We start from the raw sequence: 26844 nt of genomic DNA on the forward strand, positions 1-26844 counted from the left end.
CTCGCCCAGCCGATACTGAATGTTAGCAGCAGTTGTTTTTAAGTTAGAACTATTTCCTGAATTAACAAAGACAGCTGAACCAAACAAAGGTTTTGTTTAATTCTGAATTAATGAAAGGAGAGAGAGAGAGAGAGAGAGAAGATGATCACAAAGCTGCTTGCAAAATGGGTAAAACAAAGAATAGACTGGTTCTGAAACAATTCAACATAACTTAAATCACACAGATGCTATTAACAGTAAGTTTCAGCCGCAAACTGTAAAAGGTGACCCCTTGTCAATTCCTAGGATCCATCACAATCTCCCTCCCTACTACTGGCATGAAACTTTTTTTTAAACTCATGAACTCCCATCAGGAGATCAGAATTATGATCTACTTAGAAAATATCCAAGTGCTGATTTTAATTTCTGATGCCAAGCACTGGACGAACTGATCACACAATAGAACAGAACAAACAAGCCCAAGAGGCATAATTGTATATTTAGCTTCTTAACAACAGAATACATTTTTTTCCCCACCAATGAATGAAGCAGCCTCTGTTACCTTACAACCAACCAACCAGTCAGTAGACAAGCATATCACCACTTAAATGTCCTTCTGGATGAGGGTCTTTCACACTGCTTGTTAGAAATTCAGAACTCATTTTGGACAGTTGAATGAGGAGCACAGAGAACTATCATTTCGCAAAACTGTGTTATTTGGAGGTGATGGCTTTGCGGTAATGTCACCGTATTAGCAATCCAGAACCCCAGGGAACCTGGGTTTGACACAGGTTCAAATCACATCTTGGAATGTGAGGAAATGTGAATTCAATAAAACCTGAAATAGAGACCTATCTTTTGAGAATATATGTAGCTCAGGTTGATGCTCTGGATGGAGGTTTGATCACCAAGTTGGAAGGTTGGTTTTCAGACATTTCATCACCGTACTAGGTAACATCTTCAGTGAGCCTCCAGATGAAGCACTGGTGGCCTGCTTTCTACTTATGTGTTAAGGTTTCCTTGGGTCGGTGATGTCCTTTCCTGTGATGCTGTCAGTTCTTGTTCTTTTTCACAGGGGGTGGAAATGGAATCCAAAACCATGTGTTTGTTAATAGAGTTCCGGTTGGAATGCCATGCTTCTAGGAACTCTCATGCGTGTCCCTGTTTGGCTTGTCCGAGGATGGATATGTTTTCCCAGTCGAAGTGGTGTCCTTCCTCTTCTACTAAATGAGAGTGGGTCATGTCTTTTTGTGGCTAGTTGATGTTCATGCATCCTGGTGGCTAGTTTTCTGCCTGTTTGTCCAATATAGTGTTTATTACGGTTCTTGCAAGGTATTTTGTAAATGACATTAGTTTTGCTTGTTGTCTTTATAGGGTCTTTCAAGTTCATTAGCTGCTGTTTTAGTGTGTTGTTGGGTTTGTGAGCTACCAACACATTAGGGTCTTTCAAGTTCATTAGTTGTTGCTTTAATGTATTTAGTTAAAAATCACACAACACCAGGTTATAGTCCAACAGGTTTAATTGGAAGCACACTAGCTTTCGGAGCGACGCTCCTTCATCAGGTGATTGTCACCTGATGAAGGAGCGTCGCTCCGAAAGCTAGTGTGCTTCCAATTAAACCTGTTGGACTATAACCTGGCGTTGTGTGATTTTTAACTTTGCACACCCCAGTCCAACACCGGCATCTCCGAATCATGACTTTAATGTATTGGTAGCCCACAAACCCAACAACACACTAAAACAGCAGCTAATGAACTTGAAAGACCTTATAAAGACAACAAGCAAAACTAATGTCATTTATAAAATACCGTGCAAGAACTGTAACAAACACTACACTGGACAAACAGGCAGAAAACTAGCCACCAGGATACATGAACATCAACTAGCCACAAAACAACATGACCCACTCTCCTTACATTCAGACGAGGAAGGACACCATTTAGACTGGGCCAACACATCCATCCTTGGACAAGCCAAACAGACACACACGAGAATTCCTGGAAGCATGGAATTCCAACTGGAACTCTATCAACAAACACATTGACTTGGATTCCATTTACATGTACCAGCCCCTGAGAAAAAGAACAGGAATTGACATCACTACAGGAAATGATGTCACCACATGAAATGACATCACCGACCCAAGGAAACCTAAACACATAAATAGAAAGCAGGCCATGCCACTAGTGCTTCATCCAGAGGCTCACTGATGATGTTACCTTGTATGGTGATGAAACGTCTGAAAATGAACCAATCAGATCAGCGAGCAAACCTACACCCTGAGACCCATCTGAATAGCAACCACTACTGATCATTATAAAAACCCCTTTGGTTCACTAATGTCCTTAAAATAAATCCACCATCCATACCTGGGCTGGGACTCCAGATGCAAATCATCCCACTGTGCCAGATTGGACCAGGAGAGCATGACACAGAAGCAGAATGACTACGGCATGAATTATGGCTGGTCACATCTAACTGGACATCCAAGAACAACACAGCTGCTCCCACCGACCTGCCTTTCCCCATGGCTCTGCAAAATCTCCCTCCTCAGGTATGCTTGACAGCCATAACTGAATCTGTCTTTGACATGCTCTCAGTGCATTCCAGACTAGAACAACAAAACGTCATCTCTCATGTCATTTTACATTCTTTTGCCACTGGGCCTCAGGTCAATGTCTTCTAGATCTCAGTCCTTCCGCCAATGGGAACGGTTTCTACTCTATCCAGGCCCTTCTTGATCAAATCACCTTTCAGCCTTCTCGACCCAGATAAGTGTCACCTGATCTACCCATGGAACAGAGGTCACTCGTCTTAAATGAAATGCAAATTGCCTCATCGTGTTGGGTAGAGGACTGTTATCAGTATCTAGATCAGTATCTACTGATTGCAATCACGTGCGTTTGAGTTTTGGGTGAAGGCAGATTTAAGCTAACAATGCTGCTTTGATGATTGAATACTGTATACAGGCACTCCCCATCAGGGATCATGCACTTGTCATGCTGACTTGAGAAAGGAAGTAACAGGGAGCAACCCAAATATCAACAACTTTGGGAGATGCGGGGAGAATGTTCACTAGGTCTATTAGAATTCAAAAAAAGTACAAGAAAGAAATTCCATTTCCAAGGAATCTATCACAACCGCAGAGTGCCTTACAAAAATATTAAATCAATTTGGTTACGTTGTGAATCACAGATGCCAATTTACACACTGCATTGAGATAATTTTTTTTCAGAGATGTTGTTTCTGGATTAAATATGGATCTGGACTCTGGGAGAGTCTCCTGACTTTCTTGCAAATAATGCCCCATTGTATGGATGCCTGTACCTAAGAGAATGAATAGAGCATTAATTTGATGCTACATCAAAAGGGCATTAGATTAGATTCCCTACAGTATGGAAACAGGCCCTTCAGCCCAACAAGTCCACACCGACTCTCCAAACAGTAACCCACCCAGACCCATTTCCCTCTGACTAATGCACCTAACACTATAGGCAACTTAGCCTGGCCAATCTACCCGACCTGCACATCTTTGGAATGTGGGAGGAAACCAGAGCACCCGGAGGAAACCCGGGGAGAATGTGCAAACTCCAAACAGGCAGTCGCCAGAGGCTGGAATCGAATCCAGGTCCCTGGTGCTGTGAGGCTGCAGTGCTAACCACTGAGCCACCGTGCTGCCGCTATTACTTATAATAGTGTAGCACTGAGTCCATACTCCATTGAACAGTCAGCCTGAATTCAGAAGGCAAGCCTCCAGAATGGGACTTGATTCAACAAGAGAAAGGAAAGAGAAATGATGGAAATTTAAAGCTGTAACATTGCCTTATTCTGCTGCTCATTTGGTCTAGAGACTGCTCCATTACAGGGAGAAAGGGAGGCCAACAAAATGTACATTAAAAAAAATACAAGCAGATGTAGAAACCAAGTAACTGAGGTAAAGTTGTGAGCAAAGTCAAGCAAAAGAGATACAGGGTACAATTCAGAGATCGAGATTGTAAGGATGGAAGATGTCAGTCAAGAGATTACTGGCTTGTAAAGTTCATAAGAATTCATAAAACTGTTTGGCACAAACGACAAGCTCATTGAGAAAGAAATAGCCACAGAAGGAAACAATATTCATCATAAACTACAAACCACACTGCATTTCTCTGCAGGAAATCTCAAAAATATACTCTACAAAACAGATGTACAGGTTAGTGAGAGGAATACTAAAGAGATAATAGATTTGCTACTTAGTGCAGTAAACAAGGTATATACGACATATAGAGAAGAAACCAAAAAGTAAGTAGCAAGAAAGAGAGAAGAGTATGACAAATGCAAAATTAAAACATTTTATCACAATGTCTGATACATTACTGGGGCATCCTGAAATGACACCACACTATCCACAGTAATATTAAGGCAGATCGCCAAATGTTTGAACAAACAGGTGAGTTTCAAGGAAAAGGTTAAAAGATATTGAGAGTCAAAGAGTTTAATGGAGGTGTTTCCAGAGCTTTGGGACAAGGCAGGTGAAGGCATGTCTGCCATTGATGAAGCAATTAAAATCTGGAATACTCAAGAGACCAGAACTAAAGGAATACACATATATTTTTGCCTACTTGTATTCTTTACTATTTTTATTAGAACAAAGCTATATCGTGTTTGATCCTGCATCCATCAATTATTTTAGTTTAATAAAATAAGTTCTGTGTGTGACTTTAAAAAGAAATACGGGTCGAAGAGAAACCAGAAAGTACTGGCTTCACGGAAAACGGGTTTGTTCAAATTCAGACAGCTTCACCACACTTTCTAAAAAAACAGCCCTGGTGAAATGCAAAATAAACAACTGGTGCTAGAGACCAAGTGCTTTCTTGGCCCCATGAGAGAAAAGAAAGCAGCACTGAATTAATGAAAGAGAGAGAGCCTGTTAGTCAGAGCAGCAGCGTGCAGATCCATAAGGCCATAAGACATAGCAGAAGTTGGCCATTCAGCCTATTGAGTCTGCTCCACTGTCCATCAAAATATCAGTTAATCTGATAATCCTCAACTCTACATTCCTGTCTTTTCGCCATTCTGATCCCATTACTGATTACAATTCGCTCAATTCTGGATATAGTTAAGAATCTAGTCTCACACACCTCTGCAGTAAAGAACTGCACAGACTTACCACCCTCAGAGAAGCAATTTCCCCTTATCTCTGCCCAAACTGGATGATTCTTTCTTTGAGATTACACCAGCTGGTCCTAGACTCATCCCCAAGAGAAAACATCTGTTGTGTCAAGCCACCTAAGAATACTGTATCGTTCAATAAGCAAGTGAACCCCAAAACATTTCCCTTCCAGTGAGGTAGCTGAGGGGTGGAGCTAATCTGACTGTTAGGAGAAAGTGAGGACTGCAAATGCTGGGGATCAGAGCTTAAAAATGTGTTGCTGGAAAAGGTCAGGCAGCATCATAGGAGAAGGAGAATCGACGTTTCGGGCATAAGCCCTCCTTCAGGAATGAAGGGCTTATGCCCGAAACGTCAATTCTCCTCCTTTGATGTAATCCTACTTTCAAGGCAGTGATCGCAACCATTAAATCCTATTTTTTTCCAATGAAGACATCAATTGTCTTATCTCTTGCACTGACTCCCCAGTTATAGGACTCATTTCAAAGTCACAATACTTTACAATTACAGCTTCCCAACTGTCAGCAACTGTGTGCCTGCATTAATGGGGAACAAATCCAAACCTCACTTACCATCCGGATCGTCTGGCTGCAAAGGGATTGATACTACTTGGAAACTTGCCAGTTGATACACCGAATGTGAACTTTATTTTCAACAAAAACACCAAAACAGCATCAACATTGGGGGGGGGATAGGGTCAGTCCCAAGCAGGTAAGCTCCGCGCAGCACTTACCTGCCCTCTTGAATTCTGCATTGAGGTTGATCAATGGCAAGTTCAGCTCGGCTCCCCCGAATGTCAACGGCACTGCCTGGAGGCTGGCAGGGAGAGGAGGGAGCTGTAGCAGGGCGAAGGGCAGAATCGCCTGGGAACACACCCGCAACCAGTGCCTCTGGCTCCCTTAAGGCTCGCTCAACCACTCCATTGTATCCCGATGCGGAAGTCTCTGCCTCTCTCGATCCCTCTCTCTCTCTCTCTCTCTGACAACGTACAGAGATGCTCCGCTGACGGGGAACGTCAGTTCCGACCCTGCCTGGCAAAAATAAAACTGGAGAGAAATGCAGTCAAATACTCATTTCCGCCAATAACAAAGAGGGCGGCTGGAGTTTATCCCACCCCCCATTCTGTGGAAAAATGTTGCATTCTGCATAATGCACCGTTTAAGTTGAATCCTGCACAGTTTAAGATGAATCCCTAATAACGAGAATCCCATTGAAATCTCTCCTTTTCTGCACCTTCCTGAGTTTGATTGACACAGAACGAAGTGTTGCACCGACCAATCCGCTCCCGGTTCCCTGGGATTGATACACTTTGTATCCATTCAGTGGCCACTTCCCGCATGTATGTCAATGATTGACAGCTCCCCCAGCCGATCATATGGAGATACCCGGACGGAGCGACCAATCGTGTGGAGTGGGTGGGACAGCTGGTTGTGCTGATCTGGAAGGAAGCGAGAGCAGCCGCCGCTATCCCGGGGCTCAGGCAGAAACAGAGGGTTCTGACCTTTTACAAACTCTTACAGGTAAGAATGAGTGAGAGACCTCTTCAAACACTTCAGGGAAACGGTACAGAGAAGAACATGCTGTCCCAGTTTGCCGTATAGGAGGAATCTTAATGTACTTGATGCAATTTTCCCGCAATGCAGTGAACAAGGCTGAACTATGATCTTTTTTTAAACATATTTCATGTGCAGCTCTGATGGACCTCGTTCTGACCTGGCATGATTGCTGCTAAGTATTCCGGCATGCAAATAACGGGTTATTAATGCAATTAACTTTTCCCAGAGTTGGCTTCCGTTGTATGAAAAATACTGTGAATTGTCAAATGAATTAATCTGACTTCACAGGCAAAAACCTGTGATGACAAACTTAAATATCAGGATCATTTTAAATATTCCTAGCGGAGGCATGTTATGTATTAATGCACGACTAGGTTAAAAATGTAAGATCGTCAGCAATACATGCAATAAAGAGTTCAAAAGTTTTGTTTTACACAAGGAGCGATGAGAATGTGGATCTTTCTATCACATAGTGTTTGAGATGAAAAGCGGACCATTTAAGTGATTGGTGGCATATAGAGTCATAGAGATGTACGGTATGGAAACAGACCCTTGGGGAATGTAGATTGGAAGCAGTTATTGAGGGCAAATCTACATCTGGCATGTGGGAGACTTTTAAAGACCAGTTGATTAAAGTGCACGACATACATGTCCCTGCAAAACTGAAGGATAGGAATGGCAAGATTCAAGAACCATGGATGACAAAGTAAATTGTAAGCTTAGTAGAAAGGAAAAAGAAAGCAGACGATAGGTCTAGGCAGCTACAAAATGACGAAGCCCTTGAGGAGAATAGAGAAATTAGGAAGGAACTTAAACATTGAATTAAGAAGGCTAGAAGGAGCCATGAAATGTCATTAACCAGCAGAGTTAAGATGAATCCCAAGGCATTTTATGCATGCATTAGAAGAAAGAGGGTATCAAGGGAAAGAGTAGGCCCACTCAAGAACAAAGGAGGGGAGTTATGCATGGAGCCACAGAAAGTGGCAGAGATCTTTAGTGAAGGACATGACTGACCAACTCTGGGGGAAAAGGGGAGTCCAGAACTAGAGGGCATAGGTTTAGGGTGAGAGGGGAAAAATATAAAAGAGACTTAAGGGGCAACTGTATTTAAAATTGATTGTTGCAGAGCTTTTTTTTAAAAAGGATCACTGACATCAGGATCACTGACATCAAGGTATTGTGGTCCGGAGAACACTTACAAAACAAACTTGTACATTATTGGTAAGAGATGAAGCTCGAGATAAATGGGGGCAATGAGCTCTCTTACTACCCTGCAATCTATCTGATCCCATTTGCAATATTGGGACATCCTTTTTAACAGCTCCCTTGCCTCTGAGGCAGAAGCTTCTCATTTTAACTTTAAGGCTTGAGCTGATAATTTAAGGTGAATCTCTAGTGTGGTGCTCCATTACTGGAAGTGCATCATTCAGATGAACGTTTCTCCCATGAACCCTTATTTCCAACCCATCCAAACCAATCCTTGTCCTGACCTGACCTGACCTGGTGGACTAGCACATTCAAAAAGCTGGAAGGTTTCCAGTTTCCATGGCAACCATTTCTCCCTCAATAGCCAATAATACCAATGAATGCTTTGAATGTTCACTCCGCTTATTACTATTTGTTCAATCTCACTGTGTTTATATAATAACAATAATTGTTTTCAGAGTTGTTCTTTGCACGTGAGGTTGAGAAGCTCAAGACATGTTACAGTGCTGTACAATTTACAGCCTGAGTACAGGTAGTTGTGTTTCAGCTGAAGAAAATAATTGTTTAAAAGGCCATGAAATGCAAACTGGAAATTAGTTATATACATTTGGTGATCGTGCTGACCAGGAAAATGTACTAATTCTGCTGCTTGGACAATGTGGTGCCATAATATTGGTGTCTGACCTTCCCTTCCATTTTTGACCATGGTACTATCTCCATTTTCATGTTTGTGGTTAGTGATTTAATCCAGTACAGTATTGTATCATTGCAGAGAGGTTTAAAAAAGACATGGGGAGCAAATTTCTTTTACACAGAGGGTGATTTGCATGTGGAATTAAATTCCTGATCTCGTGGTGAATGCCGGTACAGTTACAACATTTAAAAGACATTTGGATAAGTACGTGAATTGGAAAGATTTGGAGGACTATGGATCAGGAGTAGGCTGATGCAACTAGTTTAGTTTGGGATTTTGTTCAGCTTGGACTAGTTGGCCCGAAGTGTCTGTTTCTGTGGTGTATATCTCTGTGACTCTAAATTCAATCCCCCCCCCTCACCCCTCACTGTATAGCGTCATAGAGTCATACAGCATGGAAATAGACCCCTTGGTTCAATTCATCCATGCCGATCAGATTTCCCAAGCTAAACTCATCCCATTTGCCTCCATTTGGCCAATATCCCTTTAAACCTTTCCTATCCATGTATCTGTCCAAATATTTTTTAAATGTTGTAACTGTACCTGCATCTATCACTTCATCTAGCAAATCAATAATTTTTACTTTAAATTCATGTCTTAGAGATTTTAGAATCCTTTATTTCAATCAGTCACTGTGTGCATCCTTTAATGCATCACTGAATTCAGTTAGAAAATTTAACCAGTAGTACATTTAACCAGAGGAACAAGGTGAAAGTTTTAATCTCCATCCCGAATGGACTTTTTATTTTTAAGACTATCAATAATAAATACTGAGAGTCTCAGCAGCAGGTGCAAGAGAGACATTTTGGAAGCTATAGTCGTGGTTAATGTAACTTTGGGCTGTGACAAGCTGGTGATGAGGACATGCATTCAAAATCTTACACTGCATCACCAAGTCTTTTAGATCATTAGTGTGACCTAGATAATTAACATATATCTGTCATCCTGATGGCAGAGTTGTCTTTCCATCCTTGTCAGATTAATTGATGTGCAGCGACTCTGTATTTTGTTCAATTAACAGTCTGATTATGGAGTTCCACAGAGAAATCTCTGCTAGAACTGAGAACCGGTTAATATTGCATTAGATTTGATTTGATTTATGTATTGTCATGTGTATCTTGTTAGAAAATACAGTGAAAAGTGTTGTATAGGGTTACCACTGTCTGGCAGCATCTTAAAACACAAAACCAAAACATAGAAAATAAGAAAGAAAAATGAAGAAAGAAAGTGTCCAACTTTACTGTCCTTTTTATTAAGCTGTCAGTGCAAGGTGGTGTACAACTCATCTCTAACTTCCTAATTGAACAATGTTTTACTACATATAACTGATTCTGGTTTGATGATATTTGAGTAGGTGCTTCGCAGTAACCCCATGAAGCAAAGCAAGGTGTCAAGAGAAAAAAGCAAGTCCTGCAATTGGTCCATGTCACAACCGCTTAATTTTCCAATGTACTTCACAGTCACTGACATATTTCTCAAATGTGTTCACTGTTGGAATGTAAGAAATAATGACTGTGCCTAAACATTTTATGATTCCTTGAATCTGTTTTATTTTAACTTCTCTCCTGACATTCTTGTTAAGGAAGCGGGTGAAAGATTATTAACAATAGGCAGAAAAGTGGATTTGAGGTGACAATCAGATCAACCGTGACATAATTGAATGGCAGAACATGTTTGATGGCATGAATGACTTGCTCTCGCTCCTAATTCCTACGTTTACATGTATGAATATGTCCAATTCAGACTAGAGGCAGTGCATTTTCACCAAGAGCAACAGCAGTGGGCTGGGGGAGCGGGGGTGTGAAATTTATAAGTATTTTGTCTTTAATCTTAAATAATACAGTTGTGTTACAATTTTTTTGGGTACAGCTTGTATTTTTAGTCTTTGTTTGGGAATTTCCCTTCCTGAAGGCACTTCCAAAATTCTAATACATATGCTTAAATGGTCACTGCTAAACTGTGAGCATTGCTGGACCATCACAGTTGATGCTGACCTCACCTAATGTCTGTAGATGTGCAATTTGCAGTCTAGCACCCAGAACAGAACTCCAGGTTGGTACATTGACCACATCGCCTCTTCAGAAGGGGAGAGGAAGGCGGGTCCCTGAAGCAGCAGAGTGTAATAAAGCTGCCTTCCTCGGGACTCCTTTTTGCAGCGATTGGGTTTAATGGTGCCCTTTCCAGTAGGACTTTATAGCCTGAAAAATAATATTTGCTTTCAGTCTAGCACATTCTCTTGATCCCAGCTCCCAACTCCATTGCTGCTAAAAAATAGTGGAGCACATTATGTGCTTGAAATCAATAGTGGGGATACAATTAAGAGACAGCTAGACAAGCATGTGAGGGGGAGGGGGTTAGATGATTATAATGATATGTCTAGATGTGGAAAGAAAGGAAGTTTGAGTGGAATTGCTTGCTGTTTCTGTGTAATTTTAGTGCCCTCAGGTTAAACTACCACAATCATCTCCAAATCTCTCTGATGAGACAGCAGCCCAATAGTCCTTTTGAGACTATGACAATTTTACCTTTATCCTTTATGCTAATACATTTGACAGTTCTGCCTTGGAATCAGGACAATCTGGGATCCAAAGATGAGAAGTTTCTTTACGTACGGAGGAAGCCATCACTGTATGGACAGTAAGAGGATCTGGAGTCCTTACTTAATGTAAGAATGAATGTGATCATTGAAAGGTGAGACACCTTTCTTCAAGGGAAAGGAAGAACTTAAATCAAAAAAGCTGCTCAGGATGTTAAGTCAAATTCTCGGAGCAGTTTCTACACAAATAATCCTGTACTAACTCACTGCTCGAGGTTACCATGAAATAACATCCCAGATGCTTGCAGCAGAACCTGTGTGACAACTTGGGACTATGCTGTGAACCATAAGATACGGATAGTCCATCGTTATGCTGTTTGTCTGCAACATGAGATCAAAGCTACAACTCAATTGCACCGTACTGGAAGTGTTGGTTTGTAAAACCTTACAGCTCTTAAAGAAAGGAATGTTTAAGTCATTCGGAACTATCTTTAAATGTTTCGATAACACCAGTAAAAATCAAAACACAAAATGAGAATTGCTTTCAATCATACTGTTCCAAAAGCAGCTAATGAAGTACTGTTGAAGTGTAGTCAATGTTGTAATCATTTAAAGGGAGGAAGTCCTTTGAAGAAAGCCAATTAGCCCATCAAGTGCGCTGATTATGGAATGTACAACAGTTACCCTATGTGGAGCAAGTGTTCCAGCTCCTGATCTCAGTCATCATAGTGAGTAGGAAACATGTGGGCAAACAGCGGACAGAATCAGGCTCAGTTCTGATTCAAACTGTAGTTGAAATCCAGGTTGAGGAGAAAAGGAGTGAGGATGATGATGATCAAAATGCCTGATCTGGATGGTGTGCTTCTCGTTGAGGATCGGATCGGATCAGATTGGACTGGCAGTGATACCTCCAAAAGCTAACTCCGTTTCAAACTTTCATCCACACTGCTTCTCACTGGAGTGAAGTCACAGAGGTTCCATTAGCCCAAAGCTGTACAGTGAGTTAGAGTTTCAGGGAGGGAGCTGGCAAAGGACAATGTTGTGTGTTTCATATATAAATGTGAAGGAAAATACTGTGTCTTTAATGATTATGATTAGGTGCTGACTGCAAACAATTAATCTCACACAGGAATCAAAAGAAATGTGCCATCTTATGTGATGGGAAATTGTCACCACCTCAGAGCAGGAACTTAGTGTGTAGCAGTTCTGCCTAAGACCACTGTGCAAATGGTGTTGAATGGTTAATTAAACCATGTAGTTAATTTATTTTGAGATTTAAAAAAAATAGATCCCATTAAAACAGTTCTGGTTATGATTCCATTCCAGTGTGTTGTTCTGCAGATTCTTTGTAAAACTTCATTAGGAAACTAGATAAAGTGTTGGTGAGGTTAAAGAGTGTTGAAAATAAGCTAAAATCTTGTGGCTGAGCTGTTATAGTTAACTCCATTGACCGACTTGCACCTTGCATTTCCATCTTTGACCGACAGTAGCCATCTTTATTGATGCTGTCTAATTATTAACAATTCTTATTATTTTTCACAACCTGAAAAATCTTTCATTTATTTTATTTTTTCAATGTTCCTGTTTCAGGGTAATGACTCCTTCAATCTCTTGGACTCCCAGAGTTAATGTTTTGCCAGCAACAAACAAAGATTGTTTTGAGAAAAAAATCCAATCAACTCAGAAAATAGACAAGAGAAACATAACGTGGAATTGAACAGTGACGTTTGTTATTTTTCTCTTTGCTCTCGTTAACTATCAAAGTTACAATTGTCCTACCTCATTACTTAACGTAAATATACTTTACGTAAAAACTGTATGCATCGTGGGACATTAAATGTGCTGTTATCTGTCTCGTGTGTGGTTGATCTGATCACTGAGGAAGAGGACAGTGTTGTATAAACCTGCTGCCACCAGTTGTGCTTCAGACTTGATCAACAATTGACAAAAGCTATTCAAAGATGGCTTCTTATGGCTACTACAGGGGCAGCATCTTCACAGCCATGTTTGTGGGATACACGCTGTATTACTTCAATAGAAAAACCTTCTCATTTGTGATGCCCTCTGTTATGGAGGAAGTGACCTTGGAGAAAGATGATTTGGGTGAGTATATCACTTGAAAAAGGCTTTCTTAGATTCCAAAAGGATCTTGATCAAATGGATAAATGGGGTGAAAAATGGCAGATGAAGTTCAATTTGCATGAATACAAGATGTTGCATTTTGGTGCAACAAATAGAGGCAGAACTTGTATAATTAATTGTAGGGTCTTGGGTAGTATGGTAGAACAGCAGGACCTCGAGGTTCAGTTATATAATTCTTTTGAAGTTTTCTTATATATGGACAGGGTGGTTAAAAATGTGTTTAGCACACTTATCTTCATTGCTCAGTCCTTTGAGTTTAGGAGTTGGGAAGTCACGTTGAGTTTGTACAGGACATTGGTGAAGCTTTTTCTGGAGTACTGCGTCCAGTTCTGATTGTCCAGTTCTGGTCACTCAGTTATGGGAAGGACATTATTAAGCTGGAGAGGGTTCAGAAGAGATGTACCAGGATGTGGCTGGGAATGGAGGGTTTGAGAAATGTTGGGACTTTTTTTCACTGGAATGTAAGAGGTTGAGAGGTGACTTTATTGAGGTTTATAAGATCATGAGGAGTATTGATAGGGTCAGTGGCTGGTGTCTTTTCCCAAGGATGGGGGCTTTCAAGATTCGGGGGGGCCTTTTGAAGGTGAGAGGAGAGACATTTAAAAAAGACACAAGGGGCATTTTTTTTTACACAGGTGGTTCATGTGTGGAATGAACTATCTAAGGAAGTGGTGGATGCAGGCACAATTGCAATATTTAAAAGACACTTAGATAAGTACGTGAAAAGGAAAGGTTTGGAAGGATATGGGCCAGGAGCAGGCAAATGGGACTAGTTTAGTTTGGGATTATGTTCGGCCTGAACTGGAAGGACCAAAGGGTCCATTTCCATGCTGTATGACTGGATAGGTAGTAGTGAACTAAAAGAGACCTGTGCCCATTAGAAAGCTGCTGTTGGCATCCACGAGCTGGTTCTGATGAAAGTTCAACAACCTGAAACATTAACTCTGTTTTTGTTGCTCCTCCGACACTGCTGAGCAATTTCACTACTTTCTGTTCCTATTTTAAATTTCCATCTCCTGCAATAATTTACTTTTGTACCAAGAACAGGGTTGGGTTTCTATTCCCCAAGGAGTGAGTTTAATGATGCTTGTACAATCATATTCTGTCATTAGTCTGGTGAAGAAGAGGTTAGATTTTATTTTTGGTAAAGCTCAGGGAGGAAGAAAGTGTCGTGAATATGTGATTGGCCATACATCAGGATACATGAATGTATGTATGAGCTTAAAGAGTAGGCCATTCGGCCCCTTGTGCCATTTAACCTGTTTGTAGCTTCCATTTTCATGAATGCCCTTGTTAGTTAAGAATCTATACCCTTAAAAATATTCAAAATAGGGGAATTCTAAAGACCAACGGCCCTTTTGAGAGAGAATTAAAATTCCATGTCTCCACCTTTAATGGGGGACCCTTTATTTTTAAAGTGGCTGTCATAATTTCAAGGAGGTACTTCTGGAAAGAGTACAAGAAAGAATGAGAGGAAAAACCTCTTCATAAACTGATGTAATTAATACAATATTGATGTGAAAGTCAAGCATGAGTGTGGAGTGATTAGTAATTGAATAAGATCCATATTTTCAAGCCAGTTGTTAAGTCTGGTATGAGAATTGGTAGAGCCAATATTGATTTAACCGAGGATTCACGCAATAAATATCACATCATGTTTGTTTGTTGACCAAAAAATAGCAGTAAAGGTTTTTGAAAGTTTGTTTGAGGAAGTGTGTTGCCAAGCGCTAGAAAATGGGATTAGACTAGTTAGGTGGTTGTCTTTGACCAGCACAGACTTGATGGGCCGAAGGACCTTTTTGTATGTTGTAGGTCTCTGTAATGATATGAATTGTCACAATATCAAGAATCCCAAGTTGGGAGTGAGGAGAGGAAGGTGGAGAGGGATCCAATGTTGTCACTCTGGTTATAGAGCACGCGAGAATATTGACTGCATATTATTTGGTTCAGGGATAATCAAAAGGCTGACAAATAGAAAGAAAGAAAACTTTAGGATTGCAACTTTTACAAGTCCTATCTAAACCCGGTATCCTTTTGAAACCGAACTAGGAACTGAAAGATACACTTTGTTCAGCCCAGAGACACCACAGAACTTCTTAAATAGAACATGGAGAACAGCATTGAGGTTGAGTAATTATTCAGTGAGCGAAGGGAATTATGCATTAATTAGAGTCCAGTGAAGATGGTGATCTAATCTGAGTTTGTCTTTTGCTTGCAGGTCTGATAACAAGTAGCCAGTCACTAGCCTACGCTATCAGTAAATTCATCAGTGGCGTTCTATCTGATCAGATCAGTGCTCGCCTGCTTTTCTGCTCTGGACTGCTCCTGGTCGGCCTGATAAATGTGTTCTTCTCATGGAGCTCCACAGTCACTGCTTTTACTGTACTCTGGTTCTTTAACGGTTTGGCCCAAGGCTTTGGTTGGCCTCCTTGTGGTAAAATACTGCGCAAGGTATGAAATCACCAATGATATGTCACGGTTACCTCATGGTGTCAATTTGTTTTGCTTGGGTGACAAATGTTTGCAATTATTCGCGGGTGCTACCTCAGGTCAGCGTGTGACTCCACATCTGCTGAGCACCTTCCAGTACCTTGCTTCAGAACAAAAGTGGCAGTGTATTTGGTCAGGGCAGGGTAGACCACCACATCACTTTGTCGTCCACACAAAGGCGGACCAGGCTATTGGAGCAGTCGTGCCTGGACATCTGGCTCAGCCCAGCTGAGTGCAGACTGGACGTCAAAAATTGTGATCCTATGATCAGTATGGCTCGGTGTTACATTTACAGTCAAAGTCACGGAGACAACCAAAAACAGGAATTCTAACAGGCGGAAAGTTGCTCAGCATGGTCTGTTGTATCCATCCTAAAATGAGAATAGAATTTTGATTCCTCTGTTAGCACTTTACACCAAAAGCATTGCCCAAATTTCTTCAGAGGCAGTTATAGCATCCTAACCAATTTCACAATTTTCCGATGTAATTTCATGCCATAAGGAATTGCCACAATCTAGCTCTGTGCCAGGAGCAGTTAATTCCTGACTTTTGTACCTTCTGAAGAAAGCCCCACACAAGATGGCGTCCCCAAAACCTGTCCTTTTCTCTTTCACACCTCCAGTTCCAACTGTTAGAAAGAATGGAGGACATATCACATTTAACAACTCTTCCACACTTACTAATGTGCATCTGAATCCAGTCAGTTGGCAGAGGGCAGTGAATGAGTAGTTGGCGAATGTCATGTGACTCACTTATGGCGGATTGGTGACCCCTTGGAGTAAGAGCATGATCTGAGATCAGAGCTTATGAGCTTTTTCTAGCAGGAAATTCTGACGGTGAAGCCAACACAGATGTTCACTTGGTTGTTTGAAGATGCCCCTTCCCTCTGACTATAGGGAGTTAAGTTTTGATCTATCCCCATTTTAGACACTGTCATAGCTGGTCCAAATGGCCTGACACCAAAACTGATTCAGAGCAGACTGCTGCTGAAGCTGCTTATGATATTGTACAAAGTTAAAAATCACACAACACCAGGTTACAGTCCAACAGGTTTAATTGAAAGCACACTAGCTTTCGGAACACCGTTCCTATATCAGGTGGCACTACCACCTGATGAAGGAGCGTTGCTCCAAAAGCTAGTGTGCTTCCAATTAAACCTGTTGGACTGTAACCTGGTGTTGTGTGATTTTTAACTTTGTTCACCCCAGTCCAACACCGGCATCTCCAAATCATGACTATAATATTGTAGGAACTGTGTAACATATATGTGACAGTTTGGTAACAGGGAGCACTCCCTCCCTTGTTTATAGAAGTGTTTGCAAGGAACCTTGGAAATAACAAGGAAAGTTTTAAAGATTAGAACTGATTTGAAGTATAGCTGGCCCTGTGAAGGAGCAATGCACCGGTGCCATTATTGATTAACCATTCATATATCTCTGGGAGATAATGGGAAGTTGAAGTCCCCAGCGTTTATATTGGCTGATTTCAGGCAGCTGATTGAGTTAAAGAGATGATGGTTTGTAGAATCTAATTCCATAAGAGACCTCACAAATCACCTGAAGGACCATTCAACGTATGAGAAAATAATAGACACAGTTCTAATGTTCTCTATAACCCAAGCTGAGCGTTCCTATTTAACTTTGACACTGCTAGTGCATTCTATAGCTGACTGTAAATTCAGGCTAGAGTTCAAGTTACGACATTTGCTGCTAGTATTTTTAGAGAGGCTGAGAGTTGCGCATTCTATCACCATTGAGGGAATATTATTTTACTAATGGACCGGATATTGCATCTCTCTCCTGGATGTTTGTCAGGAGGGAATGATCTCTGCAGAATGCTGAAAGGGGTGGGGAGAGAAATATATCTTTGGTGGTGGGGTCTGACTGTGGATGGCAGAAATGGTGGAGGGTGATGCGCTGTATGCCTCATTTCCAGAGTAGAGACCATTCCCTCCACGATGCCCTTGTTAGGCCAATGCCCCCCCCCCCCCCCCACCAAGCCACCCTCCACTCCCGGCACCTTTCCTTGTCACCACAAGAGGTGTAAAACGTGCTCCCATACCACCCTCCTCACCTCCATCCAAGGCCCCAAAGGATCCTTCCACATCCGACCAGAGATTTTCCTGTACATCTAAACACCTCATCTACTGTGTCTGTTGCTCTCGATTGGTCTCCTCTACTTCGGGGAGATGGGATGCTAACTCGCAGAACGTTTCAGGGAACATTTCTGGGACAAACGCACCAAACAATCCCACTGCCCTGTGACCGACCACTTCGCTCCACCTCTCACTCTGCCAAAGACATGCAAGTCCTGGGCCTCCTCCACTGCCAAATCCTAGCCACCTGACGCCTGGAGAAAGAACGCCTCATCTTCCGCCTTGGGACCCTCCAACCACATGGCACCAATTTTCATCAGTTTCCTCATCACCCACCCATTTCCCATCCACCCTCCCACTTCATCCCAGTTCCAACCCTCAAACTTGGCACCACCCTCTTGAACTGTCCTACCTGTCCATCTCACTTCCCACCTATCCAATCCACCCTCTGTTCTGACTTATCACCGTCACCCCCCACCTGCATCCAGCTCTCGCCTTCCCAGCTACCTTCCACCCTGCCCCACCCCTCCATTTATCTTTCAGCTTGACGCCCGACCCAACACACACACACACACGCGCACACACACACACCTGATAAAGAGCTTTTGCCCAATTCTCAGATGCTGCCTGGCCTGCTGAGCTTTCCCAGCACCATGCTTTTCAACTCTGATCTCCAGCATCTGTAGACTTCGTTTTCTCCTTTTAGATGTTGGGCAGACAAGTCAGACAACCATGATTCCTGGCCGAGGGCCTGCTCTTAAATCGCCATAGTGTGGAAGCAGGCCATTTGGCACATCCAGTCCATACTGATCTTCCAAAGAGTATCCCACCCAGACCCAACCCTCTGACCCTGTTCCTGCAAGCCTGCATTTCCCTTGCCAATCCACCTCACCTGCACGTCCCGGAACACCATGAGCAATTTAGCATGGCCAATCCACCTTTGGACATCTTTGGACTGTGGGAGGAAACCCACACAGAATGGGAGAATGTGCAAACTCCACACAGAGTCGCAAAAGGGTGAAACTGAACCCGGGTTCCCGGCACTGTGAGGCAGCTGCACTTGTAACCATTGTATTTATATGGTTAGTCCAGTTCTGGCATGGTGGCACAGTGGTTAGCACTGCTGCCTCACAGCGCCAGTGACCCGTGTTCAATTCCTGCCTCAGCGACTGATTGTGTGGAATTTGTATATTCTCCCTGTGTCTGCATGGGTTTCCTCCGGGTGCTCCGGTTTCCTCCCACAGTCCAAACATGTGCAGGTTAAGTGAATTGGCCATGCTAAATTAGGTAAAGGGGTACATGTAAGGGAATGGGTCTGGGTGGATTGCGCTTCGACGGGTCGGTGTGGACTTGTTGGGCCGAAGGGCCTGTTTCCACACTGTAAGTAATCTAATCTAATCAAAGGTTTCTGGTCATTGGTAACCTCAGGATATCGATGGTGGGGTATTCAGTAATGATATTGTTATTTTAAGTCAAAGGGCAATAGTTAGGTTATCTCTTGTTGCAGAGAGTCATTGGCTGGCACTTGAATGGTGCAAATCTTACTTAACACTTGCATTGACAAGTCTGGATTTTAACCAGGTCAAGCTGCATTTGCATTTAGTGCCTGAAGAGTAGTGAATGTTACTGAACATTGAACAACCTTCAGCAAGTGCTGCTTAATGGCATCACTTTGCTGACTGCAATTGGACTAATGGGGTTGTAATTGGCCGAGTTGGATTTTTTGTGTAAAGGTACCTGGGCAATTTTCCACATGGTCAGGTAGATGCTAGTGTTGTGGCTGTACTGGAACAACTTGGCTAAGTGGCACGGCAAGTTCTGGAGCAAGTCAGTATTGCTGGAATGGTGCCAAGGCCCATTAGAATAAGAGGGAATTAAATATTTAGGTGGTCATTTTTGATCAGCGCAGAGCCAATGAATTGAAGGGCCTTTTAGTCTGTGCTATAGATTTCTATGAATCTGTGCCTCTCCATTGTCCAGTACCTCGAACCATTTCTTGCTATTATGTGGAGTGAATGAGAGTGGCTGAAGACTGAGGCTGGAGAGACTGGGAACCGCTGGAGGAAGCTGAGATACATCATCCATTCAGCATTTCTAGCTTCACATGCTTCAGCCTTCTCTTTTTGCACTGATGTGCCAGTCTCCCCCTTCATTGGGAGTGGGGATATTTGTGGGACCTCCTCCATTGAATTGTTTAATTATCCATCACCACACAAGACTGCAGACTTTAGATCTGATTCATTGGTGCTCTGCCTACTATTGCTGTTTGGCATCCAAGTAGTCCTCTTTAGTAGCTACTACACCAGATTGATACCTCCTTTTCAGGTCTGCCTGATGCTGCTCCTGGCATGCCCTCCTGCACTCTCCACTGAATCAGGGTTGATTCCCTGGCTTGATGGTCCTGTTGGAGGTGGAGATATGCTGGGCCATGAGGTACAGATTGTGTTGGAGTATGATGCTGATAGTCCACAGCGCCTAATGGATATCCAGTCTTGGGTTGCTAGACCTGTTTGAAGTCTGCCCCGTTTAGCACTGTAATAGCACTGCAATATGATGTAGATGAAGAGGGTCTTGATCTCAAGAACTATGTGGTGGTCACTCCTATCAACACTGTCATGAACTGATGCAACTCCAGCAGGCAGATTGGTCCATGTAAAGTCAGCTATGCTTTCCCTTACTTTTGGTTCCTTGGCGAGCTGTCACAGACCTAGTTGCTCATTCAGTAGTGCTGCTGCCAAGACACTGTCAGTGGTGGACATTGAAATCCTGCACCTGGAGTACATCACACACCTTTGGTGCCCTCGATGTTTTCTCCAAGTGGAGCTGTGATTCATCAGCAGGGGAGGGGCAGAGCTCATGATTGTTATGCCAGTGTGTTGGTGCTAGCTGGGTCCATTTGCTTTCATTCATTTTTGAGACTTGCTAGAAGTTTGACACAACTGAGTGGCTCACTGGGATATTCCTGAGGACAGCTGTGAGTCTGGGGTCACGTGTAGGCCAGACCAGGTAAGGAGTTCCTTCTGTAAAGGATGTGGTTCAAATTCCACAGCTACACACGCTAGTCTACGCAGCTTTGGAATATTGTGTGGTTTTAGGTACCGTACTTCAAGAAACATTTTTCTCCTCTGCATCCTGTTCAGTTTGTAGTTTCGTTAGCATTAGCTGGGATCCTAAAACTGGACCAATCAGATCCCAGAATCAATCATTGACTATTTTGGCCCGAAGTTTTTTGGCCATGAAGGTCAGCCAATGAATCCATTCACAAGAGGCTGCTGGAGACCTTTGACCTCAATCAGTAAAACATTTATTAAATGGGAGAGATTGAAATAAAGGTATAATACACTGATGAAAAAGTTTGGAAAGACTTCATCACAAAACCAAAAAAAGAAATTAAAATCACATTATTCCTTTTATCCCAACATTATCCATGTCTCCCTTATCCAAGAGAAAACTACAAATGAAACTCAAAAGCTATACAATGTCCTTAACAGTATCTTACGTGGAAGATTTTGACAATAACAGTAACTTGTATTTATGTGACATCTTTAACATACTGGCACACCACAAAACATTAGAGATGGTTAAGGCATCTTCAATGAAGTACATGTAAGAATCATTAAACTGTATCAGTAATTTAACCCTCTGCTCCCTCATATTTATATTCTTCATTGTCCTTTTGGAAGAAGTCTAGTATTAGTTATAATTGGCCTTGTTCATCTTGAATTTGTTACTCAAGGCGCTGTAGAGTTCCTGATGAGTCTCTTAGACTGGACTCAATTGTTAATTGTTGGCCTGAGTTGGCAGGAAACATGGTGGGAAGAGGAAGGAAATTAATTGAAACCTCAACCAGACCAAATTATGGGGAAGAAAGCACCTTGAATTCAGTTCAAGCTCTGTGTATATAATGCAAACATTCTTCTCTATTTTTGCTTGATTGCTTGTGCTTCCTCACAGTGGTTTGAGCCATCGCAGTTTGGAACATGGTGGGCTGTTTTGTCGACCAGCATGAATTTGGCAGGCAGCCTTGGCCCACTCATCGCCACAACGATGGCGCTTAGCTACAGCTGGCGTGTAACCCTCTCACTCTCTGGTTCCATTGCTATTGGGTTGGCATTCGTATGTCTGATCTTCATCGTTAATGAGCCCATGGATGTTGGACTGCCTAACATTGAACCAAGCCTAAAGAAAGGAAATAAGAAAGGTACTGTACTGCTCCTGCCAATTGTTAAATTGTTTAGTGATTTTAAAGTGCCAGTTCTGTCCCAGCATTGTTCATCTGTTGGCATTTCCTCTTGCCCTGCGAGACTTTTCCTTCAAACCCATCCCAAATGTTTTAAATCAATATTGTTCTGTTTGTTCCTTCTCTAATATCCCCCTCCCTCCAGCCGTTTTTATTTAGTCTTTCAGGGGTGTCACTCGCCAGGCCAGCATTTGTTACCCATCTCCAATTGCCTTTGAATGGGGTTTCTTGCTAGGCCCACTTCAGAGGGCATTTTAGGATCCACCTCATTGCTGTGGGTCTTGAGTAAGGTCAGACTGGGTGAGAATTCCTTTTTCTAAAGGCTTTTGGGCTTTTACAGTAATTGATGGCAGTTGACATGGTCACCATTTCTGAGGCTAGATTTCAATTCCAGATTTATTGACTGAATTTAAATCCCAGCAGCTACCATGATGGGATTTGAACCCATGCCCCCAGGACGTTGACCTCAGTCTCTGGAAAACTAGACTAATGATCTTAGCATTACACTACTATCTCCTCTATTGAATATGTTCTTCATTGGCGAGTGTCTCCATAAGCTGTAGCATCAGCAACTCTAATGTATCTGCTAGGGCCTTAATGAGTGTAGTGGAACGGAGGAACCTTGGAGTTCAGGTGCACCGTTCTCTGAAAGTGGCATCACAGGTAGACAAGGCAGTGAAGAAGGCTTGTGGCACACTTGCCTTCAACAGTCAGAGCATTGTGTATAGAAATTGGGAAGTTTTGTTGCATTTGTACAGCACATTGGTGAGGCCACAGTTGGAGTATTGTGTTCAGTTTTGGTCACCTTGCTATAGGCAGGATGTTATTAAACTGGAAAAAGTGCAGAAGAAATTTGCAAGGATGTTCCCAGGACTCAATGCTCAGATGTATAGGGAGAGTTTGGACAAGCTAGGACTTTTTTCTTTAGAGTTTAGGAAACTGAGAGGGGACCTTACACAGGTGTATAAGATCATGAGAGGCATGGATAGGGTGAATGCACTCAGTTTTTTTCCAGGGTTAGGAAATCAAGGACTAGAGGGCTTCAGTTTAAGATTAGAGGGGAAAGAATAAAAGGGAACCCTAGGGGCAACATTTTTACACAGAGGGTGGTACGGATATGGAATAAGCTGCCAACGGAAGTGATTGAGGTGGGTCCATTAACAATGTTTAAAAGGCATTTGGATAAATACACGGATAAGGAAGGTTTAGAAGGATATAGGCCAAGTGCAGGGAAATGGGGTTAGTGTGAATAGACATTTTAGTCAGCATTGCCAGTTTGGTGGTCAATGGTCTCGGTGCTGTAGGACTCTATGACTCTATCTTCTCCAGTAGAACCTGTACAAATGTGAACTTAAACTGAGTATTATTTGAAATGTATTACAGCAAAAGCAATCCTGACCTCTGCTAATTTCCAAACAAGTCCACTTTAGGAATAGGCTTTCAGTTCCTCATCTCTAATGTATCTTAACTTAATACAGGATCAGTTGTTAATTTGAAGTCTGAAGTTAGTCGGTTTTTTTGGTGTTTTTTGAGTGGGGCAGAGGAGTTGTTGGAAATGGGATATCAGCCAAGACATCAGAACAGGTTGAGAAGCTGAATAGCCTACTCTTCCAATGGGAAATATTGTATGAAATATCCTGTAAGAAACAAAAAAATGTACCCCCCCCCCCCCCCCCCCCTCGGCTGTTAAAGTAGGACGACTGAGGAATCCAAATATTTGCAAGAATAAAAACATTGCTTGTGGTGCTGCTGTCTTTTGCCACAAAATCATTTGAAAAATGAAGGGGGAGGAGGAGAAATTCTATCTGCTTATATTAGCTGAAAAGCAATGCAAACCACTCCTCGGGCAAAGACCCTATCCATAACCACACAAATACCTTGTTCCCTCAGAAACCTACAATAACATAGCATTGGCAAGTGAGTCTGTCTGAAATGCCCATTGAAAAACATCTGATCTTTTCCAGGTATTTGCATGAATCACTGTGCCAGTGGGTGCATTGTGGTCTAGTAGGTAGTGTTCGGGTAAGTCTGTGTGAGGATTATTCTGAAATCTACTGGGGAGTTTTTGTGAGCCCTGTGAGATTTGCTTGAGGGTTCTTACAGTTGAGTTAATTCCAGGTGAAGTTTCACATTTTAAAAAATTTTGTCAGTGAATGTTTTAATGTAAGTTGAGGATATTGGCACGGATTGGAAATTGAAATCTTGTTTGATACTGATCATGATGGAAGTGGTTTTAGTATACCCCATAGGGAATACCCAACCTTTCCACTGAGGGGCAAGGAGGATGGTAAATAACAGAACCTCTTCTTCATCCATGCTGTCCTGACACTGTCCTCCCTCCTTTTGTTAATGGTGTGTGATAAAGGTATTTTTTGCCCTTTATAACATATTATGATGTTGCACATGAGGTGGTATCGTGCATTTCTTGAGTTTGAATTTCACATGTACCCCTTTCTCTGTGGGGGAAGGGTGGGTTGTCAGGCAAATGGTGCTACTTCACCTTTTGCTGAAAGACTGGTCATTAACATCAATCGCTAACTCTGTCATAGTTAGCTTCGGCCCGTGGCACAGCGAATGGTGTCCTGATTTCTCAGCCAGAATCTGCAGGTTCAAGTCTCACTCAAGACTTTCATGATGAAGAAAGGTGATGAGGCCAAACAGTTCAATAATTAACTTCCAGATCCATCCAACATGCCTCTAGCTGGCTTTAAGTGCAGGAGAGTTTCTTGGTCAATGGTGGCTGCAGTGTAATAGGCTTCCAAGGCTGAAAGACTCCATGTGCAGATTTCTGCCATTCCAAACAAGTGAAGGGCATTGTGTAGTTTTGCAATTGCAGTGCAAGTAAAGAGAGACTATGGGACACGAGGTTGCAATGTAGGAAGCAGGCATAGGTAATGCTGTGTTCTGTAAATAAACTGACTAATAAAAAAAGTATTAGTGTCTAATAATTCACTAACTGGCCAGGGAATGAGTAAAACTTCTGACTCTTGTTGGTTAAGCGCTCACCAAAGTTGCAATTCCTCATCTGAAAGATCCTTTCTCATGAGCAGCTGAGGGATTCAACTCAGCACAGAGTGCAGTAACAACTCCTGTGTTTTTGCCCAAGTATTAAATTGGGCGTTAAGCTGACCGATTGTGCTGTCAGGGAGGTTCGCCAGCATTGCTTTATTCATATAAACAATTAGCTTCAAGTACTGGGGACACGGACAGACACTGGAAGGAGGTGGTGGAGGTCAGCGTTTGAGGTGAGGTAATGAGCCAGCAGCTAGTTTTCTGATAAAGAGAACAGAGCGTTGTTTGGGACAGGATTCGAGACAGTAGTTAATGGCTGAAAGCTGGGGTCAGGTCTGTCTGGAATCAAGTGTTTTCCCAGTGTTCAGTTGAGATTTTAAATCTTTACATGTGATTGTCTTGGTTTTCCTGGTTTGTTAGTCCGTGTCAGTATGAAACTCAAAAAAAAACTGCTCTGGAAAAATCAGTAAGAACGGTGTTTCATAACTGAGATATGTCACTCAGCAAAGGGAAGGGTCAGATCTGTTAGTGTCTTGTTCTCAGCTGGTTAATGTTTGACTACAATTGGAAATGTTGATGTAGTTCTTCATTATAGTAAATATTGATGGAAAGGTAGGACCAGAAACCATGATTTCAAAACTAAGGTGGGCAGGAAACGTATGTAATGTGTTAATAAAGTACATTTGCTGTGAGTTTCCCAGTATCCAATGCAGAGCCAAGCTGTGAGATTTGTTGTTATCGGACATCATCAATCAATTAATATTTACTTTTCTTAACATATTATCTATACGTTCCACCCCCTTTCCCTACTTTGACACAGGATCTACTGGGGATGAGAGTACTGTGAAAGAACTGCTGCTGACCCCATACCTGTGGGTCTTGAATATTGGGTATCTGGTGGTGTTTGGAGTGAAGACCTGTTGCACTGACTGGGGGCAACTCTTCCTCATTCAGGAGAAGGGACAGAGTGCACTCCTTGGTAAGACGGCTCACAGGTTTGACAAATTAACTAAAATGAATGGATGTAAATCATGTAGAAGGCAAAAGGAGTCTTGCGGAGTTCTGTTTTCCACGCTGAGAAACAGCATGTAGGGAAGTGGATAATATCTTTAAATTGTCCCAGTTTTGCTGTATGCTCTTCAGTCTGAAATGTTAACCCTGTTTCTGTCTCCATAGGTAGTGCCAGTTTTGTTAAGTTTCTCTCTCATGTTTTCTCCATTTATTTCAGACCTGCAGCATCTGGAGTATTCTGCTTAGGTTTCTGTCTTTGCTGGTGTTGTTTGAGGGTGGACTATCAGCCACTTGAACTAGTTCTTGGTTTCCTTTAAATTCCCCCTCCCCACAATATATACACAGCAATATTGTAGAAAGGCAGTTTCAACATTGGATCATCACACACTGTACTGGAATAGTGCCTTAAAAAGTTGAGGTCACAAACATGCACATTAGAAGCAGGAGTAGATCAGTCGGCCCATCAAGCCTGTTCTGCCTCTTAATAAGGCTGCTGTGATGACTCCACGTTCCTGCCTACCCTGATAACCTTTTACCCCCTTGCTAATCAAGAACCTATCTACGTCTGTCTTAAAAATATCCCCCACTCAACCACTACCATCAAACCAAGGGATCAACCCTCTTCAATGGAGAGTGCAGGAGGGCACGCCAGGAGCAGCAGCAGCAGTACAGTACAGTTACAACACTGGCATCTACCCCAACATTGCCCAGTTACGTCTTGTACACAAAAAGC

At 42.3% G+C, this 26844-nt stretch overlaps 2 protein-coding genes across 3 annotated transcripts in view; one reads left to right on the top strand and one right to left on the bottom strand.

The window, feature by feature from the left end:
• Positions 1 to 6391, bottom strand: part of pcsk7 (proprotein convertase subtilisin/kexin type 7) — a 214200-nt gene extending 207809 nt beyond the window's left edge. Inside the window, exon 1 of the mRNA XM_043676630.1 lies at positions 5863 to 6391. The gene's annotated coding sequence lies outside the window, so the exon portion shown is untranslated. The remainder of the gene's footprint in view (positions 1 to 5862) is intronic.
• Positions 6392 to 6548: 157 nt separating this feature from the next.
• The window catches only part of LOC122540640 (glucose-6-phosphate exchanger SLC37A4-like), a 33157-nt gene continuing 12861 nt past the window's right edge, over positions 6549 to 26844 (top strand). For both annotated transcript variants that reach the window (XM_043676632.1, XM_043676633.1), the window contains exons 1-5: positions 6549 to 6649; positions 12712 to 13224; positions 15482 to 15714; positions 21803 to 22049; positions 25921 to 26079. In XM_043676632.1, coding sequence (XP_043532567.1) covers positions 13083 to 13224; positions 15482 to 15714; positions 21803 to 22049; positions 25921 to 26079 — 781 coding nt within the window. In that variant the 5' untranslated portion in view covers positions 6549 to 6649; positions 12712 to 13082. The remainder of the gene's footprint in view (positions 6650 to 12711; positions 13225 to 15481; positions 15715 to 21802; positions 22050 to 25920; positions 26080 to 26844) is intronic.

The sequence above is a fragment of the Chiloscyllium plagiosum genome, chromosome 35, assembly GCF_004010195.1.
Source record: "Chiloscyllium plagiosum isolate BGI_BamShark_2017 chromosome 35, ASM401019v2, whole genome shotgun sequence".
Taxonomy (NCBI): Eukaryota; Metazoa; Chordata; class Chondrichthyes; order Orectolobiformes; family Hemiscylliidae; genus Chiloscyllium; species Chiloscyllium plagiosum.